Raw genomic sequence first — 17761 nt, forward strand, 5'->3', positions numbered from 1 at the left:
TCTGCTCAGCAGGGAGCCTGCTTCCTCCAATCTCTCTGCCTGCCTCTCTGCCTGCTTGTGATCTCTCTCTGTCAAATAAATAAATAAAATCTTAAAAAAAAAATAAAAAATAAAAAAAGAATATACAATTATCGGGCACCGGAGTGGCTGAGTCGGTTAAGCATCTGACTTCAGCTCAGGTCATGATCTCAGGGTCCTGGGACAGAGTCCCGGATTGGGCTCCCTGCTCAGTGAGGAGCCGGTTTCTCCCTCTGCCTCTGCCGGCCACTATTCCCTGCTTGTGCTCTATCCCTCTTTCTGACAAATAAATAAAATCTTAAAAAAAAAAAAAAAAAAGAATATACAATTATCATTTGTTTAGGCTAATTAAATAAAATAGCACTCACCGAGGGACTGAAAGAGTTCAGTCATTTTAGGATGATCCCAACAGGTTGTCTGTGTTTGATGGCTGGGGGGGAGGGGGGAGGCAAAAAGGTAGTATATTTAAATTAAGAACATACAAAGTAATATAGATCACATAGAATGCATCATCCTGAAACCTGATGTCCAGTTATTACTTAACATTTGAAACAAATATTTGAACAATTATATTGTGAAAATATAGGTAAAAAATTTTGTTGTATCTCTCTCTGAAAGATTTACAACTACACATTAAAACCCAGATATGAAGTGTGACCCTGGGGCATCAGGCTTGATGCAGCCAGATCAATGTAGTTTCCAGAATAATTCTACTTGTGTTAGGCAGATATAGATCCTCACTCAGAATAAATCCTCTGAGAGTAGAAGTGCTGTAAAGAGTTGCTAAACTTTAGAAGTCCTAATGAAATTTCCAAAGAACTGAGAAATAAAGAGTTTAACTCTGAATAACATCTTCACCCCACAATTGAGTGAGGCTCCCTCTTCTTTTTAACCTACAGTCTCTCCTTCCTTGGTGTAAATTAGCCCTTCTCCCCTGTGGGAGCTCACTCAGAGCCCTAGAATTGATATAAAGATTATTTCAAGTTTAAGACATCTAAGATTGAACAGATGTAGAAAGAAGTCTTTTCGGAGTTTCCTTTATCTGACTAACTGCAGCAACTTCTGGGAAACAAGGCTACCATAAATCCTTTCTCTGGCGGATTTCGTGGCTATGAAGAAGACAGAAAAAGCACTTGCACCTGCATAAACAAACATTATCACAAACTTTCTTATCTCATGTTTATTCTCCTAAAAAAGCCATTTATCTTTCCTAAAGAAACCTATTGGGTCTTCACAAATGAGCCTTTTCTCCCCGACTTCTTTACCCTGCTCTGCTGGATACATATGCCCCCCATTCTAACCATCCTTTTGAGTTACTCACCACTGCATACAGAAATAAACGCTCCTCTCTTGCTAATCTGTCTTTTGTGAGCATAATTCACAGACCCCTAGAAACTAAACCTAAGAGGGTGCAGGAAAAGTTGTTTTTCCTCCCCAACCCTCTCTTCCTGTGTATCTGGATTCTCTACTCGCCTTCTGCATGACTCTCTCTTGCCTATGTAACTCCGTGCTCCTCTCAGCAATCAGCCTCCCTGACAGTTAGCCAGTACTTTTTGATAGACATTGAACAGTTTTTCTTATGATGCTTATTCTTCACTTAACAAGCGAGTTTTATATTTTTCTCATTTTCTGTAAATTCCAAAACGAAGTCATAGAATTAATAGTCTTTCGGGAGTAAGATGCAGGTAGAACAAATTCACTTAGTGCTTAGATTAGGTTGTGTGTGTGTGTGTGTGTGTGTGTGTGTGTAGTAAACAGCTCCTAACTTCAGTGGGTCGGTGTCCTTATGTTTCAAAATAGTTTCTTGTCCCTTTTCTAGGTCAGAATAGAGTAATAACGTTTAATAGTACTCAAAAGACTTCTTGGATAACACTCAGTTCTTACAAAACTGTTTAGTAAGCTAAGTGAAATAGCACAGTACACAAGAGAGTGGTATTAAAATATTCATATGATCAAATTTAAGAGAGATTATTTTTTTAATCTAGGTAATATACAAAAATTGGGACATGTCACTTGGAATAGGACATAATCACTGTTACATACACATATATAACAAAACCCCCCCAAGAACTCATAATTTGCTCTGAAAAAATTTAAATATTAGATATGATATCGGGTATGCAAAATGTCCTGGAAATTCCAAAAATCACACAAATTAACATGCCTAAAAAGTGAAGATCTATTCCAGGAGAGGCTGGAAAGTTGTCTAGGTCCTACACTTGGTTTTTGACACCAAAGCAGAGGCAAAATGTTTCCACTTTGTCTTCTGCTGCGGAACACCAACCAAATAGTTTTACCATTTCCCCCTCCAAGTTGCTCCAAAGACCACAGAGAAAGTACTGAGGCTGTCTGACCTAAAATTCTTCCTTTTCATAATGTGGCCCAGAGCTTGACAGAAATGCAGAATCTCCAACCTCTATTCGGTCTATTAAACCAGAATCTTCAGGTGAAGAAAATCCCATGGGATTGATATGCACGTTCACGTGTGGGAAGTAACTGACCTAAAAAGCTTCTAACGCATGAAGTAAAAAAACAAAACAAAACTGAACAAAAACAAAACCCAAAATATAAAGACCCTCCAGATTTTGTTCATTAAACAACTTTCTCCCTACCATCAATAAGGATTACAGAAGGATTTGCTGGAAATAGAGTGTAGTTCAAAACAAATCCATCAGGAGCTCGCAGTGTGAGACAGCCGACCAGTATTCTCACAACCCCTGTCGCTTTGGAGCCATCTGAATCCCCATGGCGACACTACTGTCCAGAGACAGACATCCCATCATGAAGGACCAACTCAAAGCTTGAGATCCAAACGAACGCTTTGAGGAACGCAAAGCCAAACTTTTATACCTAAACAACACATGTAAGTACTCTTTCTCTCTCTAGAATCCCAAGTGTGGAGCTTTGGCAAGCAACTGCTGTGGAACCACAAGGGGAAAATGCCACTCGGCAGCATGGCGGTGGCTGAGAATTCAATGAGAAGACCCGCTTGCTAATGGCTCTTCGGAGTGAAACCACTACGAGGAGCTGAGGGAACACACACATTTGGCAAACAGATGGAGGGAGGGAAAAGCCATCTCCCTTTGTGAATTCAATACCAGTTGATTCATTAGGCAGAACTGCCAGCGCTGAAAATAAACACAGCCTCTGGTTACAGAAGTGTCAGTGCAGCTTACCAAACAACAGTTAAAAAAAAAAAAAAAAAAAAAAGAAAGGAATAGATGCAGTTGGCTGTTGGATTTTCTTTTCTTCTCTTCTCTTTCTCCTCTCTCTCTCTGTCTCTCTTTTTACAGGGGCGAGGGTTTTAAAGCAAAATCCACAATCAACCCGAAGAAGGCTCTAAGTATTTGAACAGCTGCACATGGGTCAGGTCATCCAGCCCAAATCCTTGCGAGTCCTCCCAGAGTGGGCAACCAACACAGAACTGAAAGCAGCATTCTCCGAACCCCCCACCCCCACCCCACAAATAACAACAGCTCAGCTTCCGGCCAACCTCATATCTGAAAGAGGACAGAACCTCATACTGTGCAGCTTGATAAACTATAAAAAAAAAATCTAATAAAGCAGCACTCAACAGGAGATGCAAAATCCTATGAAGAAAGGGATAGGGAGAGCGTGTGATATGCGGAAGTAGGGTGTGGAGCTGTGCTGGGGGTGGTGCGCTTGAGAAGGGGAAGGGGAAAACAGAGGCAGCCTCTCTTGCCAGCCAAAAGGTCAGTGGGTCTCTGAGCTATTTTAAACTCTGGAAAATGGAAAAAAAAAAAAAAAAAAAGACAATAGCAATGCAAATGTTCCTTCTCCATCGAAATGCAAGTTGTATCCACTGGGATGCAGCTGATGACTGTCCTGTGGACTGGACGCTGACCAGTCAACCAGCTTTGCACCCAGGGGCAGACTCCGTTTTAGCAACTCTTATTTGACTCTAAAGATGCAGTTCTTTGCATTCTCCTGGGAGCCTCTTATAACTTCTTACCCATCCCATGATTAGTGAGTTAAATGAAATCTTTGATGTGTGCTCTTTCTATATGCCACGAGACTCAAGATTTATCCTAATTGTTATTCACTTATTTGAATTTCTAACTTTTTAATTATTTTTAAAGATTTTACTTATTTATTTGACAGAGAGAAATCACAAGTAGGCAGAGAGAGAGAGGGGGAAGCAGGTTCCCTGCTGAGCAGAAAGCCTGAGGCGGAGAACCTGAGATCATGACCTGAGCCAAAGGCAGAAGCTTAACTCACTGAGCCTCCCAGGTGCCCTAATTTTTAAATTTTTTATTGAAGTGTAACCCAGTGTAAGTTTAAGATGTATAAGATGTTGGTTTGACACATTTATACATTCCAGTAGGATCACCACGGTTGTGTTAGCTAACCCCTCTATCCCATCACATAATTATCATTTCTGTCTTGTGGAAAAAATATTTAAAATCCAGCGTCCTAGCAACTCTTAAGTCTGAAACATAGTACTATTGTGGGTAATCACTGTGCTGTGCATGAGATCTCCGTTAACTGTTTTTTTTAAACATCCTTTAACGCCTTGGACAGTTCTGGTTCCTATTTGCTATCCCATATACTTATTAAAACAGCACCCCGTAAGTGTCCAGCTGAGATAACATGTGCTCCCTGTATTATATGGAATTTGATGAAATGCTGAACCAGTACGGTTAATAGGCGTTACATGCTTCTACCTATTATTTGTAATGTATTCTGATGAGCCCAGAAAGGAAGACACAAATAAGCTTGTACACCAATGGCTAGAACACAAAAATGTGTAAAACAACACGGCCCAATATATGAGACAATGCACTGACAGCAAAGTACATGTGATTTTGATAGGTTGATAAGACACTGATTTCTGGGCAATAGACTGCTCTGGGGAAGAAACTTTTTAATCCCATTTGTTCTCATTAGAGTGGCCTCATTTTCTTCCATACAACCTTAAAAGATGGCAAGAAGGCATCCTGCTTACCCCAAAACTGACACTTAGTCAAAGACATTTACTTGTTACTTATCTACTCAATTTTGTGCCTGAAACTGGATTTTGAGTTTTGCATGTGTCGTTTCATTTCAATTGCAATTCTAAGGGCATGTAAGAGAAACAAAAATTAAAAGTGAGTCAGTTAATTAAAAATACAAGTGAGAGAGAAAGAGCGACCCGTATTGTTCAGGGGTAAGATGGTCCCAGGAAGAGCAATAGTTCTTCTTTGCTGTACATAGTGAAAGATGACACAGTAGGTCAGGATACACAAGATTAATTACAGCAATGCCTATTATTTGACTGTTGGCTCTATACCAGGGGTTCTTCCAAACACTTTCCTTGTGTAAACTCAACCTGCAATAAAAACGCAATGAGTTGGGTACCAACAGTATCCCCGTTTTACGGATGAAGGAATTAGGGCCGGGAGGGCACTTAGATAACTTGCTCAAGGTCTCTGTAAGTAGTAGAAATGGAATCTGAATTTTAAGCCTGTGTTCTTAATATGGAAGTCTACTTGTATGACTGAGATTTTAACATCTTTCTGATGAATCTGTCTAAATCTGAGTCCATGGTCCATCATTATAATCATTACAAACGATCCCATCTGCCTCGCTTCTCGCTCACTCCTTGCAAAGCCCAAGCATGGATCAGCTCAATTACTTGCCTTCTCTGGACCTGAGCAGCTGTGCATGAATACAGCTGGAGAAAATCACTCAACAGACGGACTAATTTTACTTTAATATTTAACTTCAAACCTCAAATGTCCAACTGCTGGCAACCACACAACATCCCCTAATAAACTCCCTTCCCAGACCCCAAGACAATTTACTACTGCTATCTCTCTCCCAATCCTAAGTAAGTTTCCCTCCCTGCCTTAAATCATTTCACTTGATCTCACACTTCATTGAAAAGAAAACTAGAAACCACCATATTAGAATTCCTTCATCTTTCAACCACCAAATCAATAAACTACCTTCCATCTGCCAGGTTGTCTTCTTCTCTCCTCCTTCCTGAGGAATTCCTCCACCCATCAAAGGCCAATTCTTCCCAAGCTTTCTTTAAAATCTCTTGTGCTGCACGAATGTTGAAGGATCTGCCATCCTTATACACCAATATCCCTACCTTGAATCTACATTTTCTGCTCTCTATTACCTTTTTTTCTTCTTCACAAACAAAATTCTCAATTGAGGAGTGCACAATCTCACGTCCCATTCATTACTGAACTCACATCAATTTCGTTTCCAACTTCACTCCTCTACACACGGGCCCTATCGAAATTGTAAGTGAACTATGTGTTGTCTGATGCAGGGGCTGCTTTTCTGTCTTCAGTGCCCCAGACTGCTCCTCAGGGTGGAGCAGTAAGCGACAGAAAATCAACTCCTTAAGTCACAAAGCACAGTAGAAGAGAAGAAGTGCTATATATAAAAGAGAGAATCTCCAGAATGATGAGACACAGGTCTTCGCAGGCTCTGCTAATACCTTCTTTAAATATGTTTATGAAAGTTTATATAGGGATATAGGAATCAGAGGTGTCTGCATGGCTCAGTACTTAAGCGTCTGCCTTTGGCTCAGGTCTCGATCCCAGGGTCCCGGAATCCAGCCCTGCATGGGGCACCCTCTGCAGCAGGAAGCCTGCTTCTCCCTCCTCCACTCCCCCTGCTTGTGTTCCCTCTCTTGCTGTGTCTCTGTCAAATAAATAAATAAAATCTAAAAAAAAAAAAAAAAAAAGAATATAGGAATCAAGCAGTAACTCCCAAATAATCAATTCGCATTCAGGTGATTAAAGTGTAAAGAGTGAAAACAAATTCTGGCAATCAGAGGCAATGTTATTTATCTGAGTAGTATCTTCTTAAGGATCTAAAAGGTGACATTCTCATCTTGGAATTTATAATTCCCCCAATTTTTATTTTACTCGAGATCAGAATATATGAAGAATATGGAGTACTCCTGCTCGTATGCAGAGTCTTACTGTGTGTGTGTGTGTGTGTGTGTGTGTGTGTGTGTGTGGTGTGGTATGTATGCATGACAGTGCAGGTGGAAGACAGACTGGACAGAAGATGAGGAAGTGGTTTCCTCCAGGGGACGGAACATGGGTGTTCAGGTTACACAGAACTTCTTAAACCCTCGCAAACACTTTCTGCCATCTTCTAGGCTTTTAAAGGCAGGAAAGGCAAGGTTACAGTTTTTGAAATATAAGAATAAATCTAAGGGAACACTTAAGAAAGTTTGAATGCCAACATTTCAGGAAAAAAACCTTTCTGTTTAAATTCCATATAAGATACAGGATCCTACTTGGTAAGAGATACTGAAAAAGCATAGAACCTTCCTTAAAAAATGTCACTGATTTGGGATGTCTGGCTAGCTCAGTCAGTGGAACATTTAACTCCTGATCTCATGGTCATGAGCTCAAGCCCCATATTGGGAATGGAGCCTATTTAAAAAAGAAAGAAAGAAAAGTAAATGTCACTAGCTTGTCATGATAACGAAGACACAATGCAGGACGACAAAATTGTCCACAGTGGAGAACTCCAACTCTATTGGATTCAAGTATAAGATGCACCTAAAATAATTTCATACTCAAGAGTAGGTTAAAAGACACAAGCATGTAAATGGCTATATAGAAACAAAAGCTACCAAAAATACTACCAAAACCCTAAATGCAAATGTATTTTACAATACATTTACAAATGTAAATTATAGAACAATTTGTTACAAAACAATATGACAAGGTTTGCTTGTATTTGTTTTCAAGTAAAGTAATGTGATTTGTGACCAAAATGGATGTGCCTGGGTGTGCCTGGGTGTGCAGGGAGCTTCAGGTGATACTAGTTTTGAGGGCACTGGAAGGTTGTCTGGAAGAATGAACATGCATACACTCAGTAAACCCAGGGGGGTCCTACTTTGGGAGTATCTCTGCTTGGGCCCAGAACTCAGGAGGAGCTTCCCCTCTGTCCCAAACTCGACCCTGTGTCTCTAAATTGTCACACTAGGGAGGGGCAGACCAGTAATGCACATTAGTCAACATTTCTGCAGGTCACCTGCTGTTGAGTTGGCTCTGGGGAGCGTTCTAGACCCCCCTGCCTGGGGTGTCAGCTCCAGGATTATTGCCCACCAGAGTTGGGTTTATCCTTATATCCTTCTGGTTTGTTTTTTAAAGCTGAATTTACATTATTTATTAAATTTACATTATTTTTTAAAAAATACTTTATCCATTCATTTGACAGAGAGAGCGAGTGAGCAAGAGAGGGAACACCGGCAGGGAAGTGGGGTGGAGAGAGAAGCAGGCTCCCAGCTGAGCAGGAAGCCCCATGCAGGACTCAGTCCCAGGACCCTGAGATCATGACCTGAGCCGAAGGCAGAAGCATAACCAACTGAGTCACCCAGGCACCCCTAGATTTAGGTTTTTTGGTTTTGTCTTTAACTACTCTCTTTGATATACAATCTTTAAATAAGAAATCAATTTTTTCTATATGGTTGTATTGAATTTTACATTGTATCATTTTACTTTATAATCCATATAGAAAAAGTACTCTATTTCTTTCACTATGTATTTGATCATTATTGCTTCTGCACTTTTGCTAGTTTCAATGACAGTTTTAAACATTTAATCTTTACAAATCAAAATACGAATATCTCTTTTTCCTCCTTAGTGGCCCCATAGTGACTTTTCTGTACTTTACAGTAGACCTTTATTAATTGCAAACTTGACCCTAAAAGTGAGACAGTACAGGAAGGCGGACAGTGCCCCTATAATACACTGGAACTAAGTAACCTTTAAGATGCCAAGCCCAAATTCCACCTCATGGTAAAAATAACACTGGCCACAGCCATATATAGATGAATGGCAGGAAAATAACATCTTTTTCAGTCCTGCACTAGTGAATGTCTGTCTTTCTCGGACCATGTCAGTTCCACCTGAATTACCTCAGTAAGTCAGGGCACTGGTAGACACACTGGAAGTTGTCCGTCTGGTGACAGTGTGCCAGTTCAAGGCTGCTGCAGGGCACAGGGCCTGCTGTTATCTTTCTCAACAGCCAAGGTGTGCTCCCTTGTCTTAAGCTGTCTCCAAGCCCAGGAGGTAGAGGGATCCCCCGACGCTTGTGTTCTTTCACAAACAACTTCGTTCTTCCCTCCTCATCAGCAGAGTTGGCCCAATGATTTTAGATGTTTCTTTTCTTTTTTTCTTTTTTTTAATTTTTTTTTTTAAAGATTTTTATTTATTTATTTGACAGAGAGAGATCACAAGTAGGCAGAGAGGCAGGCAGAGAGAGAGAGAGAGGGAAGCAGGCTCCCCGCTGAGCAGAGAGCCCGATGCGGGACTCGATCCCAGGACCCTGAGATCATGACCTGAGCCGAAGGCAGCGGCTTAACCCACTGAGCTACCCAGGCGCCCAAATGTTTATTTTCAACATAGGTAAAGTCACAGACTGTTTCTTGGAAAAACAGACTCTCCGGTACATTCTCTTAAGCTTTGTTTCATTTCTTTCTTTATCATTAAAATGAAAACACAAGCTTTACTCCTGCAAAGAGACTCAAAGCATGTCCCAAGACTTCTCCACTAAAAATCTGGCACCAGGAGAATGCCATCTCTCATCTTGATTAAGGAGGGAGACAGAGATGAAGACAGCTGTAGGAGGCCTTTCAGAGAGAGCTGTGTTTGCCTTTCATTATTAGTTATATTTTTGTTATGGATTTATTTTGTTTTGGGATGAGTTTCCTCCAATCTTTAAACATAAAATGCTTTATGTTAATTTCTTCTTTGTTTTGTTATACACACACCTCTGTTAGCTTTGACTTTCTTATTAGGCTAAATATTTGGAATACCCTTTGCTGTCACTCCTCTCCGCTCTTATTTAAGGGAGAAATATTTCACCTACATCACCGAAATGGGTCCATGATTCCTCTAAAGAAATAAGCATTAATTCTCTCCTTTAGACTGTACATATATAATGAGACAAGGAAATAGAGTTTATGCAAATAAACTACATGACTGCTATAACAAATAGCTACTTGCTCTCCAAGATTTTATTTACAACTATAAACTTTGTGTTTTATTTTTTTCCCAGCAATTGATGGATTAGGGCAGCAGACAATGGCCTTGGAAGGCAAGAAAGGGGAATTATCCCTAATGGACATGAGAATAGAAAAGGAAAATATAAAGGAGATGTAATAACTGGAGGAAAAATTTGGTTTCGGCCTGCCCGTCAAAGGGCGTGAGAATAAGGCAGAGAATCCATGGAAGTGGTATCTGTAGTTAATGATAGTTTATTTTAATTAATACACTGTAATACTGAGAAACATCAGTTTCAGAGAATGTGATATGTACTATCTAGTAAGAAGAGATTACTAAAATGTTCACATGAAAGCTGCGTGTGTGTGAGCACACTTAGGATTCTATAAAGAATTTAGGTTTGCACCTCAGATTCAAGTGGAAAAACTGTTAGGATGTGAGGGGACAACCCGTCATGAGAGCAGCAGCAGCATTTCCACTAAGGCTTCCCGAAAAGTCATGCCCTCTGGCTTCAGAGATGACATCATAGAGGGAGAACAGAAAACCAGATTTCCTAACTTCACCTTACTAAATCCTGTGAAAGAGTACGACTTACTAACAGACTGGGTATGTACAGAGCCATCTATGCAAAAAGCCCTACGGGACTTATGAGCCGGCTCTGTTGAGCATCCTAATCATGGATGGAAATCCACCCAATGACAGAAATCTCGGACCATGGAACTGAGGAAAGGTAGTGGAGGGCCACATGGTTTGCTCCCCACCTCTGAATTCCTGTCAAGATCCGACTGGCAGGACTGTGGACAACTACATTTTTCTACCTATAGAAAAGTACCTTTCTCCATTACTGCACCACGCAGTGTGACATTTCCTTAATCATATTAAAGCATGTATTACCCTTACAGAAATGACCTACAAAAATGAGCTCTGGCCTCAACTGCTGGCCCACAGTAGGTGTATCATAAATGGCAGCCAATCCATAGCATGAACAAAAAGGATGTTTGCTCAAATTTCCTCCACCTGACTGACTGCACCTTCTTTAATATAAGTCCCCATACTACCCAGATTTTCCATGTGACTTAAATTTCTGTTCTCTTTGCTCAGTGCAGAGAGCTGGAGGCACAATGGTCAAGAGGCAGGAGCTGGAGTCAGTCCCTGGGTTTGAGCACTAGCTCTTCCTTGTACTGGTTGTGTGATTTGAGCAAGCTATGTGCATACTTATTATCTAAGCCTTGCCCGTAAATGGGGGAATGACAGTTCCGACACTCCAGTGAGAATTAAGAGATAACTACAGGATTAGCACAGTGGCTGGCAAATGAATATACAAAAAATATAATTCGTTTCAATGATCTTTATTATCACCCGCTATGACTATTTATTAGTATTATTTCCGGATCAAAATGAGAAGCAATGAGCTTTGTATGATTAATGTGACATGTTAGGAAAGTTCAACCCAAAGCTTTCCCTCGTTGTTCCCTTTATGCCTGAAACACCCTGGATATTAACTTTTAGCTGAGGAAATGAAAAACGTGTGCAAAACACAAACACATGACTAAAAATCCACAGAGAAAGAAATCTGGCTTTGATGGTAGATTTTTGTATATTGTAAAGGCAGCAGGAGCCATTGTAGGTTTCTGTAAACTGATAGAACAATGAGCTGTCACTGGATTACACTAGAAAAGAAAAAATAACTAGATCAGATTTGGAAAGCCTACCTAAGATGCAGCAAATATAATTTAAAGATATGAGTTCCAACTTGAGATATTAACATAGAGAGATTTATACCATACGGACCCTTACAGTTCAAATCTATATCCTACCATTTTTTAGAAACAAATGAGTCTGAAACCACTGCAGTACACCACAAAATAAGAATGAAAACACACGTAGAGAGAAAGAAATGCATTGGAGAGCCATCAAAGTAGGTTTTAGCTAATCGATAAAACTAAAATATGAAAGAAAAACAATTTGTTCTTCCCATTCTCCTTTCAACTTTCTCACTATATTCTGCAACTGAAATACACAAAATCGCATACTTCCATAAAGAATACAAAATCGTATACTTCCACATGTCTACCTGACTCTTATTTTCTTTTTGGCTAAATTAATACATCCTAATATGCTCCCGGAAACTCTAGCTGCATGACAATCATGCTAAATTTGTTTTTAACATTCTTCCTCTACTTACTTGTGCAGCCATGCAAAAGGAAGTGTATATTAAAAGCCCTTTCACTCATTATGTACTTGCTTATTAATTTACTTGGGAATTAAATTTTGTTTTCATAACAATTCTTCATCTGGAAATACTGGCTCATATTAACCCTACCTCCAGAGATTGATATAATTTATTATGAAGAAAGAAACTATTAAGTTACACAACAGAGCAGGTAATGAAAGCATCTGGCTGAAAGTTTTCTAAAAATAAGAGAATTCATCCCATATACTTGGGGAGATCTCTACATATTTCAAAGTCCTTTGACTAAAGACACTTAATAGTAAAACTATATGGAGTCAAGAAAATTCAATCTTTCACTAATGAAGCTGAAGATATTTTAGGATGCTACAATCCTACAAGTCACATTATACATATTGGCTATCATTGTATTATACATATTTTAAAGTACTGGTCATGGTCATGGTCATGGTCACGGAGCTCCAGCTAATGAGATGTCAGAGGAACAAGCTTTTGCTATACAGTCTACCCTATCAGAACTCATAGTGTGAACAAGACTATAATCCTGTGAGAGCCAACCAAAATTATAAAAATTCTGAATCAGTGAAACTCTGACTTAATGTCATTTTTAGCCATATATAATCAACTTGGACATACAGAAATTCCTTTTCAATAGCAGTGTTAAAATTCAAGATGGATTCTTAAAATGTCAAATAAATAACCAGGGGCACCTGGGTGGCTCAGTGGATTAAAGCCTCTGCCTTCGGCTCGGGTCATGATCCCAGGGTCCTAGGATCGAGCCCCGCGTCGGGCTCTCTGCTCTGTGGGGAGCCTGCTTCCTCCTCTCTCTCTCTGCCTGCCTCTCTGATCTACTTGTGATCTCTGTCTGTCAAATAAGTAAATAATGGGACGCCTGGGTGGCTCAGTTGGTTAAGCAGCTGCCTTCGGCTCAGGTCATGATCCCAGCGTCCTGGGATCGAGTCCCACATCGGGCTCCTTGCTCCACAGGGAGCCTGCTTCTCCCTCTGACTCTGCCTTCCACTCTGTCTGCCTGTGCTCGCTCCTGCTCGCTCTCTCTCTGACAAATAAATAAATAAAATCTTAAAAAAAAAAAAAGTAAATAAAAAAATATTAAAAAAATAATAATAAATAAGTAAATAACTGGCATATAACATAATCAAACAAGAGAATTAATATTTTCTTTATCCAGTAAAGACAAAAATCTGCTTTGCTGGATCTGATCTACACTTTAAAAAAAAAAATCACATAAGGATTCTTTGAGTAAAAAAATTTAATTTCAAATAATTTCATGGACTTCTTCATTTTGTGTAATACATGTGTTAGCTTTCTACTGCTGCTATAAAAAATGACTCCAAAATAAATGTCTCCTTAAGCTACAATTGAGGTTTGCAGGTCTGTGATCCTCCTTGGAGATTCTAAAAGAGAATCCCATTGGTTTGCCTTTTCTAGTTTCTAGAGGCTGTGAGCATTCCCTGACTCATGCCCCCTTCTTCACCTGCTGCTATTATTATTATTATAATAAAAACGTAAAAAATTTTAAAAATGGTTTAAATTTGATTCAGATGATTACACTCTCAATAGAGACATGTCAATTACCCAGCCTCTGACTTTTCTATTCATGATTGCACAAATCTGACACCAGCCAATTGCTTTGCTACCTTATCCTTAAGTTTATCACAAACCAGTACACTATAGACTCTATAGTGGAAGTAGTGAATTCCATTAAGGCAATATAACATATACTATTACTACATTTCATATATGGTATGGTGATTTTTCTTTACCCAGAGGATACATCTCAGACTACAACAGAACCTTCATAAAGAAATACTATTTCACAAACACTGGCTTCATATACAAATTTTTCAGGAAGAGGGATATTGGAAGAGTAGATTATTAGCGTCAGCAAGGATTTTGGAGATCTATATGCCATTTAGGAAAGAAACAAGGGAAAATTGGCCCAGAGATGTTTACCCAACTTGCCTGAGGTCAGCTGGCTAATCTGAGACAGAGTTGACTCGTAATAATAGTGATTACTTTCCCGTAATTATGATGCTGTTCACCATACACATAAAACAGAGTCAGCTAGGACTTTCATCAGTTTAACACATTGTAAACCAACATCTTTGCTAATTTACACCTCAAGGGATTGTATCATTCTGTCCTAGGACAATACCTAGCCTAAGCCAAGGATCAAATCCTACTCAGACCTTGTGTAAATGATACAAAATGTATAAAATGTCATATAATAAGGAGAAACTTGTATGTAAAAAGGAGAAACTCTCAAATTGACAATAAAAAAAGGAAGACTGATAAATCTAAACAATACTGCAGATAATATCCATAAGCCAAAAACCCCTGAAAATACTGAACTTTTTAATGATAAAAACACTGCTTGTTTTTAGTGGATTAAAATGAGAAGAGTACAGCACTTTTTAAATGGATTTTCAGGGAGAAATAAAAATGGTTTAGAATCAGTACTGTGTGAGAAACAGCATCATGTCAAGAGTTTGACATATCTATTTACTAAGATTTTATTCTTAAGTAATCTGTACACCCAAGGTGGGGCTCGAATTCACAATCCCAAGGTCGAGTCTCAAGCTCTACAGACTGAGCCAGCTGGGTGCCCCAAGAGTTTGACATATTTAGAAATTTTGTCAGTGTCCCCAAATATTTTAGTATCAGTTTTAAAATAATATATGCTAAACACGTCTACGGCCTTAATCTAATAAACTACAAATAATACTCTGATTTTTAAACTAACTTCTTTTACATATTTATATATATATATATATATATATATAGTTTCCTTCAGACAGCAGGATTGAATTCTATTTTCTAAAGTTACAGTGGAAAGCCTCTTAAGCTATCAACCTAACTTTTTTTGGTATCATAAAGGAGAATTAAAATCAACTTACTTGATGTAATAGGGCACTTTATTATGTGAAATGGATCTCTGCCATGGCAGCTGGACTGAAGCTGAAGAAACAAAGGGAGGTTATTGGAAACACTGCTCACCCAAAAGACTTACGCCATAATGCAAAACAACTGAACACATTTTATAGCCAATTCAATGAGAACTGTTCTGGTTTTTGAGCTGGATTCCTATAATTATGAAATCTGTGAGGCTAAACAAAGAGTGGCTTTTTAAAGATTCATTTGAAGCAAGGAAAGAAACAACGCAGGTTCAATTTCAAATGCCAACCTAACTAATTGAACCTGTTGCTAAAAATACTTCTCAAAATCAAGTTTTATTGTTTATAATCACCCCAATTTAAAACTTAGTGCTATTCGAAAAATGGACTCTGTATATATTTTTTGATTAAGCTAAAGTCAAAATTAATTTTACCTGGTATTTCCAGATTATAAACTAGATTTCCCAAGACTGAATTTTCCAGATCATTAATAACAAGCTTTACTTTGTTTCACAAGAATAACTATCTAGGACAGATGGCATTTAAACAAACTCATCTGTATGAATTTTAAAAAGGAAAGATTAAGACAAACAGAGGCAAAGGGTTGTTAAAAACAACAACGACAAAAAAGAAAACAACAAAGGTAATTATCTGGATAGAAGAATGCCAAAAACTTATTTCATCTGAAATGCACAGAAAATACAGTTTCTTACTTTCACATTAGATATCACTATGATTGAGATTTTATATTTTGTTTCAGGTACTTATTTCTTATAATTCCAGTTCTTCCTTATTTATAAAACTATATTATTCCTATAAAATTATTTTAAGACTGATTTAAGAAGAGTTAAACATGTAAAGTTGGAGCTACTAAGGAATTTTGCCAAATAAACTAATAAACAAGCAATTCAAACAAATCTTTGCAATTATCACTAGGCTCTCAAGAGCCAGTTGTTATCAATGCTTTTTTTTTTCTGAATTTCAGGTCACATTAATATCTTATAAAAATATAGCATTCTAAACTCACAAAGCTTTTCAAATACATCTGTTGATAAGGAAGCCAACAAGCCCTTATTAGAGCTCTATCCGATACATAAAGAACGAGATACTCAGAAGTGAAATAATTTGCTCCATAAAGAAATGGCCGAGCTCAGACATGATCTCAAGATTTCTGACCCCTAGTTCAGCAATTTTCCTGTTCAACAATTCTTCTTCTCTTTATAGCATGGGAGCACTCTCTTCTCCAACTATGTCCATGAAAATATAAAAGGGTGATGAAAATGTGGAAGTAGGTATAATAAATTTCTCATTGGAGCCAACCTCGTTTCAGTGTTGGCACCAGCCCCATAGGTCAGTTTTTATTTTGTGTTCTAGCTAAACAGACTCTTTTCATAACCTGGCTGAAGTCCAAGAAATATTATAAAGCCAATGATTCCAAACAGCAAAAGATAACAATTATTCAATTTATTAATTGGGATTTGGTTTACACGTCTTCATTCATATTAACAATTGTTTTGATTTGAAAAACTCTGACCTCCTTGGACTATCAGGGCCAGACAATAAAAGGCCACATTCTTTGGTTTCACAAAGTACCTGTGAATCTTACCATGTCTCCTTTCCTAAAGAACATGAGTTGGATTTTTATTATGAACGAACGAATGGTTGCTGGGTCAAAGTGTAGGATTTCATCACTAATAGATAACTAAGCCTTAAAACTGTAAACAGAGTCACAAGTTCTTTTTAAATTCTGCTTTAATTTGGCCTTAGCACACAGCTTAAATTAAGTTTAAGAAATCTGAAGTAGTTCATATCTAATGAGACTGCACTCTTCTTTACTTTATCAACACTGATGGCATGCCAACTTTAGAAATGTACCCTTGCACCCAGTATAATCCAGGAAGGACTACAATCACTCAAAGATAGACTATCCAAGAGCTCTTGGGTGTGAAAGAGAAAACATATATGGGGGCGGGGAGAGGGGGACAGAAGAGGGGGAGCGTGAGGACTCGAGGACAGGAGGGGCAGGAAATGACTAATCCAGATGCTCGAAACTGTGAAAATAGAAAAGCCAACCTTGAACTGAGGTAAAGCAGATTATCAACCATGACAAAAGATTAAGGGAAAATATGAATGTAATCAATTTGGTTGGAAGAGATGGCATTACTTCAGTTTTCTCTATCATTATAGATACAAAGAAGTTCTAATTGGGATATAAGCTGTGCCTTAAGTTTTAAACTTTATTTATGTTGAATTAAACAAGCTGTTTCCTGGCATATGTTTGCCAGGAAAAAATAAAAGGAAAGAAATTAATAGTGAAAGCATCAGTGCCAAGAACTGTGATGGGTGCTATGAAACTCACTCTGCTTCCTCACTTAATTTTCAAGGCGATCAGAAAAAATAAGTATTATTATGGAATTTTAAGATAAAGAAATTAACTTTCAGGAATCTACAGGTCTGGCAAAAGGCAGAATTAATAATTTAATCTTAATTTGGATGACTCTGAATCCTACATTCTTTAGTTTCCCCAGTAGTGAATGATATAGAACATAGAAGCTCAAAGCATCTATATAAGATCTCACGAACAGTCCATAAAATTAATGTTTCAGTTGGAGAATATTACCTACAAATCTGCATATGTGGTTTGGCTACAT

The 17761-nt window shown here is 38.4% G+C and overlaps 1 protein-coding gene across 8 annotated transcripts in view; it reads right to left on the minus strand.

Annotated features, from left to right (window-relative positions):
* The window catches only part of UTRN (utrophin), a 504882-nt gene that overhangs the window by 70612 nt on the left and 416509 nt on the right, over window positions 1–17761 (minus strand). For all 8 annotated transcript variants that reach the window (XM_032338010.1, XM_032338009.1, XM_032338007.1 and 5 more), the window contains 2 exons: window positions 15114–15174; window positions 387–448 (listed from right to left, as the gene is read on the minus strand). In XM_032338010.1, the coding sequence (XP_032193901.1) occupies window positions 387–448; window positions 15114–15174 (123 nt within the window). The remainder of the gene's footprint in view (window positions 1–386; window positions 449–15113; window positions 15175–17761) is intronic.

This window comes from Mustela erminea, chromosome 4, assembly GCF_009829155.1.
Source record: "Mustela erminea isolate mMusErm1 chromosome 4, mMusErm1.Pri, whole genome shotgun sequence".
Classification (NCBI taxonomy): Eukaryota; Metazoa; Chordata; class Mammalia; order Carnivora; family Mustelidae; genus Mustela; species Mustela erminea.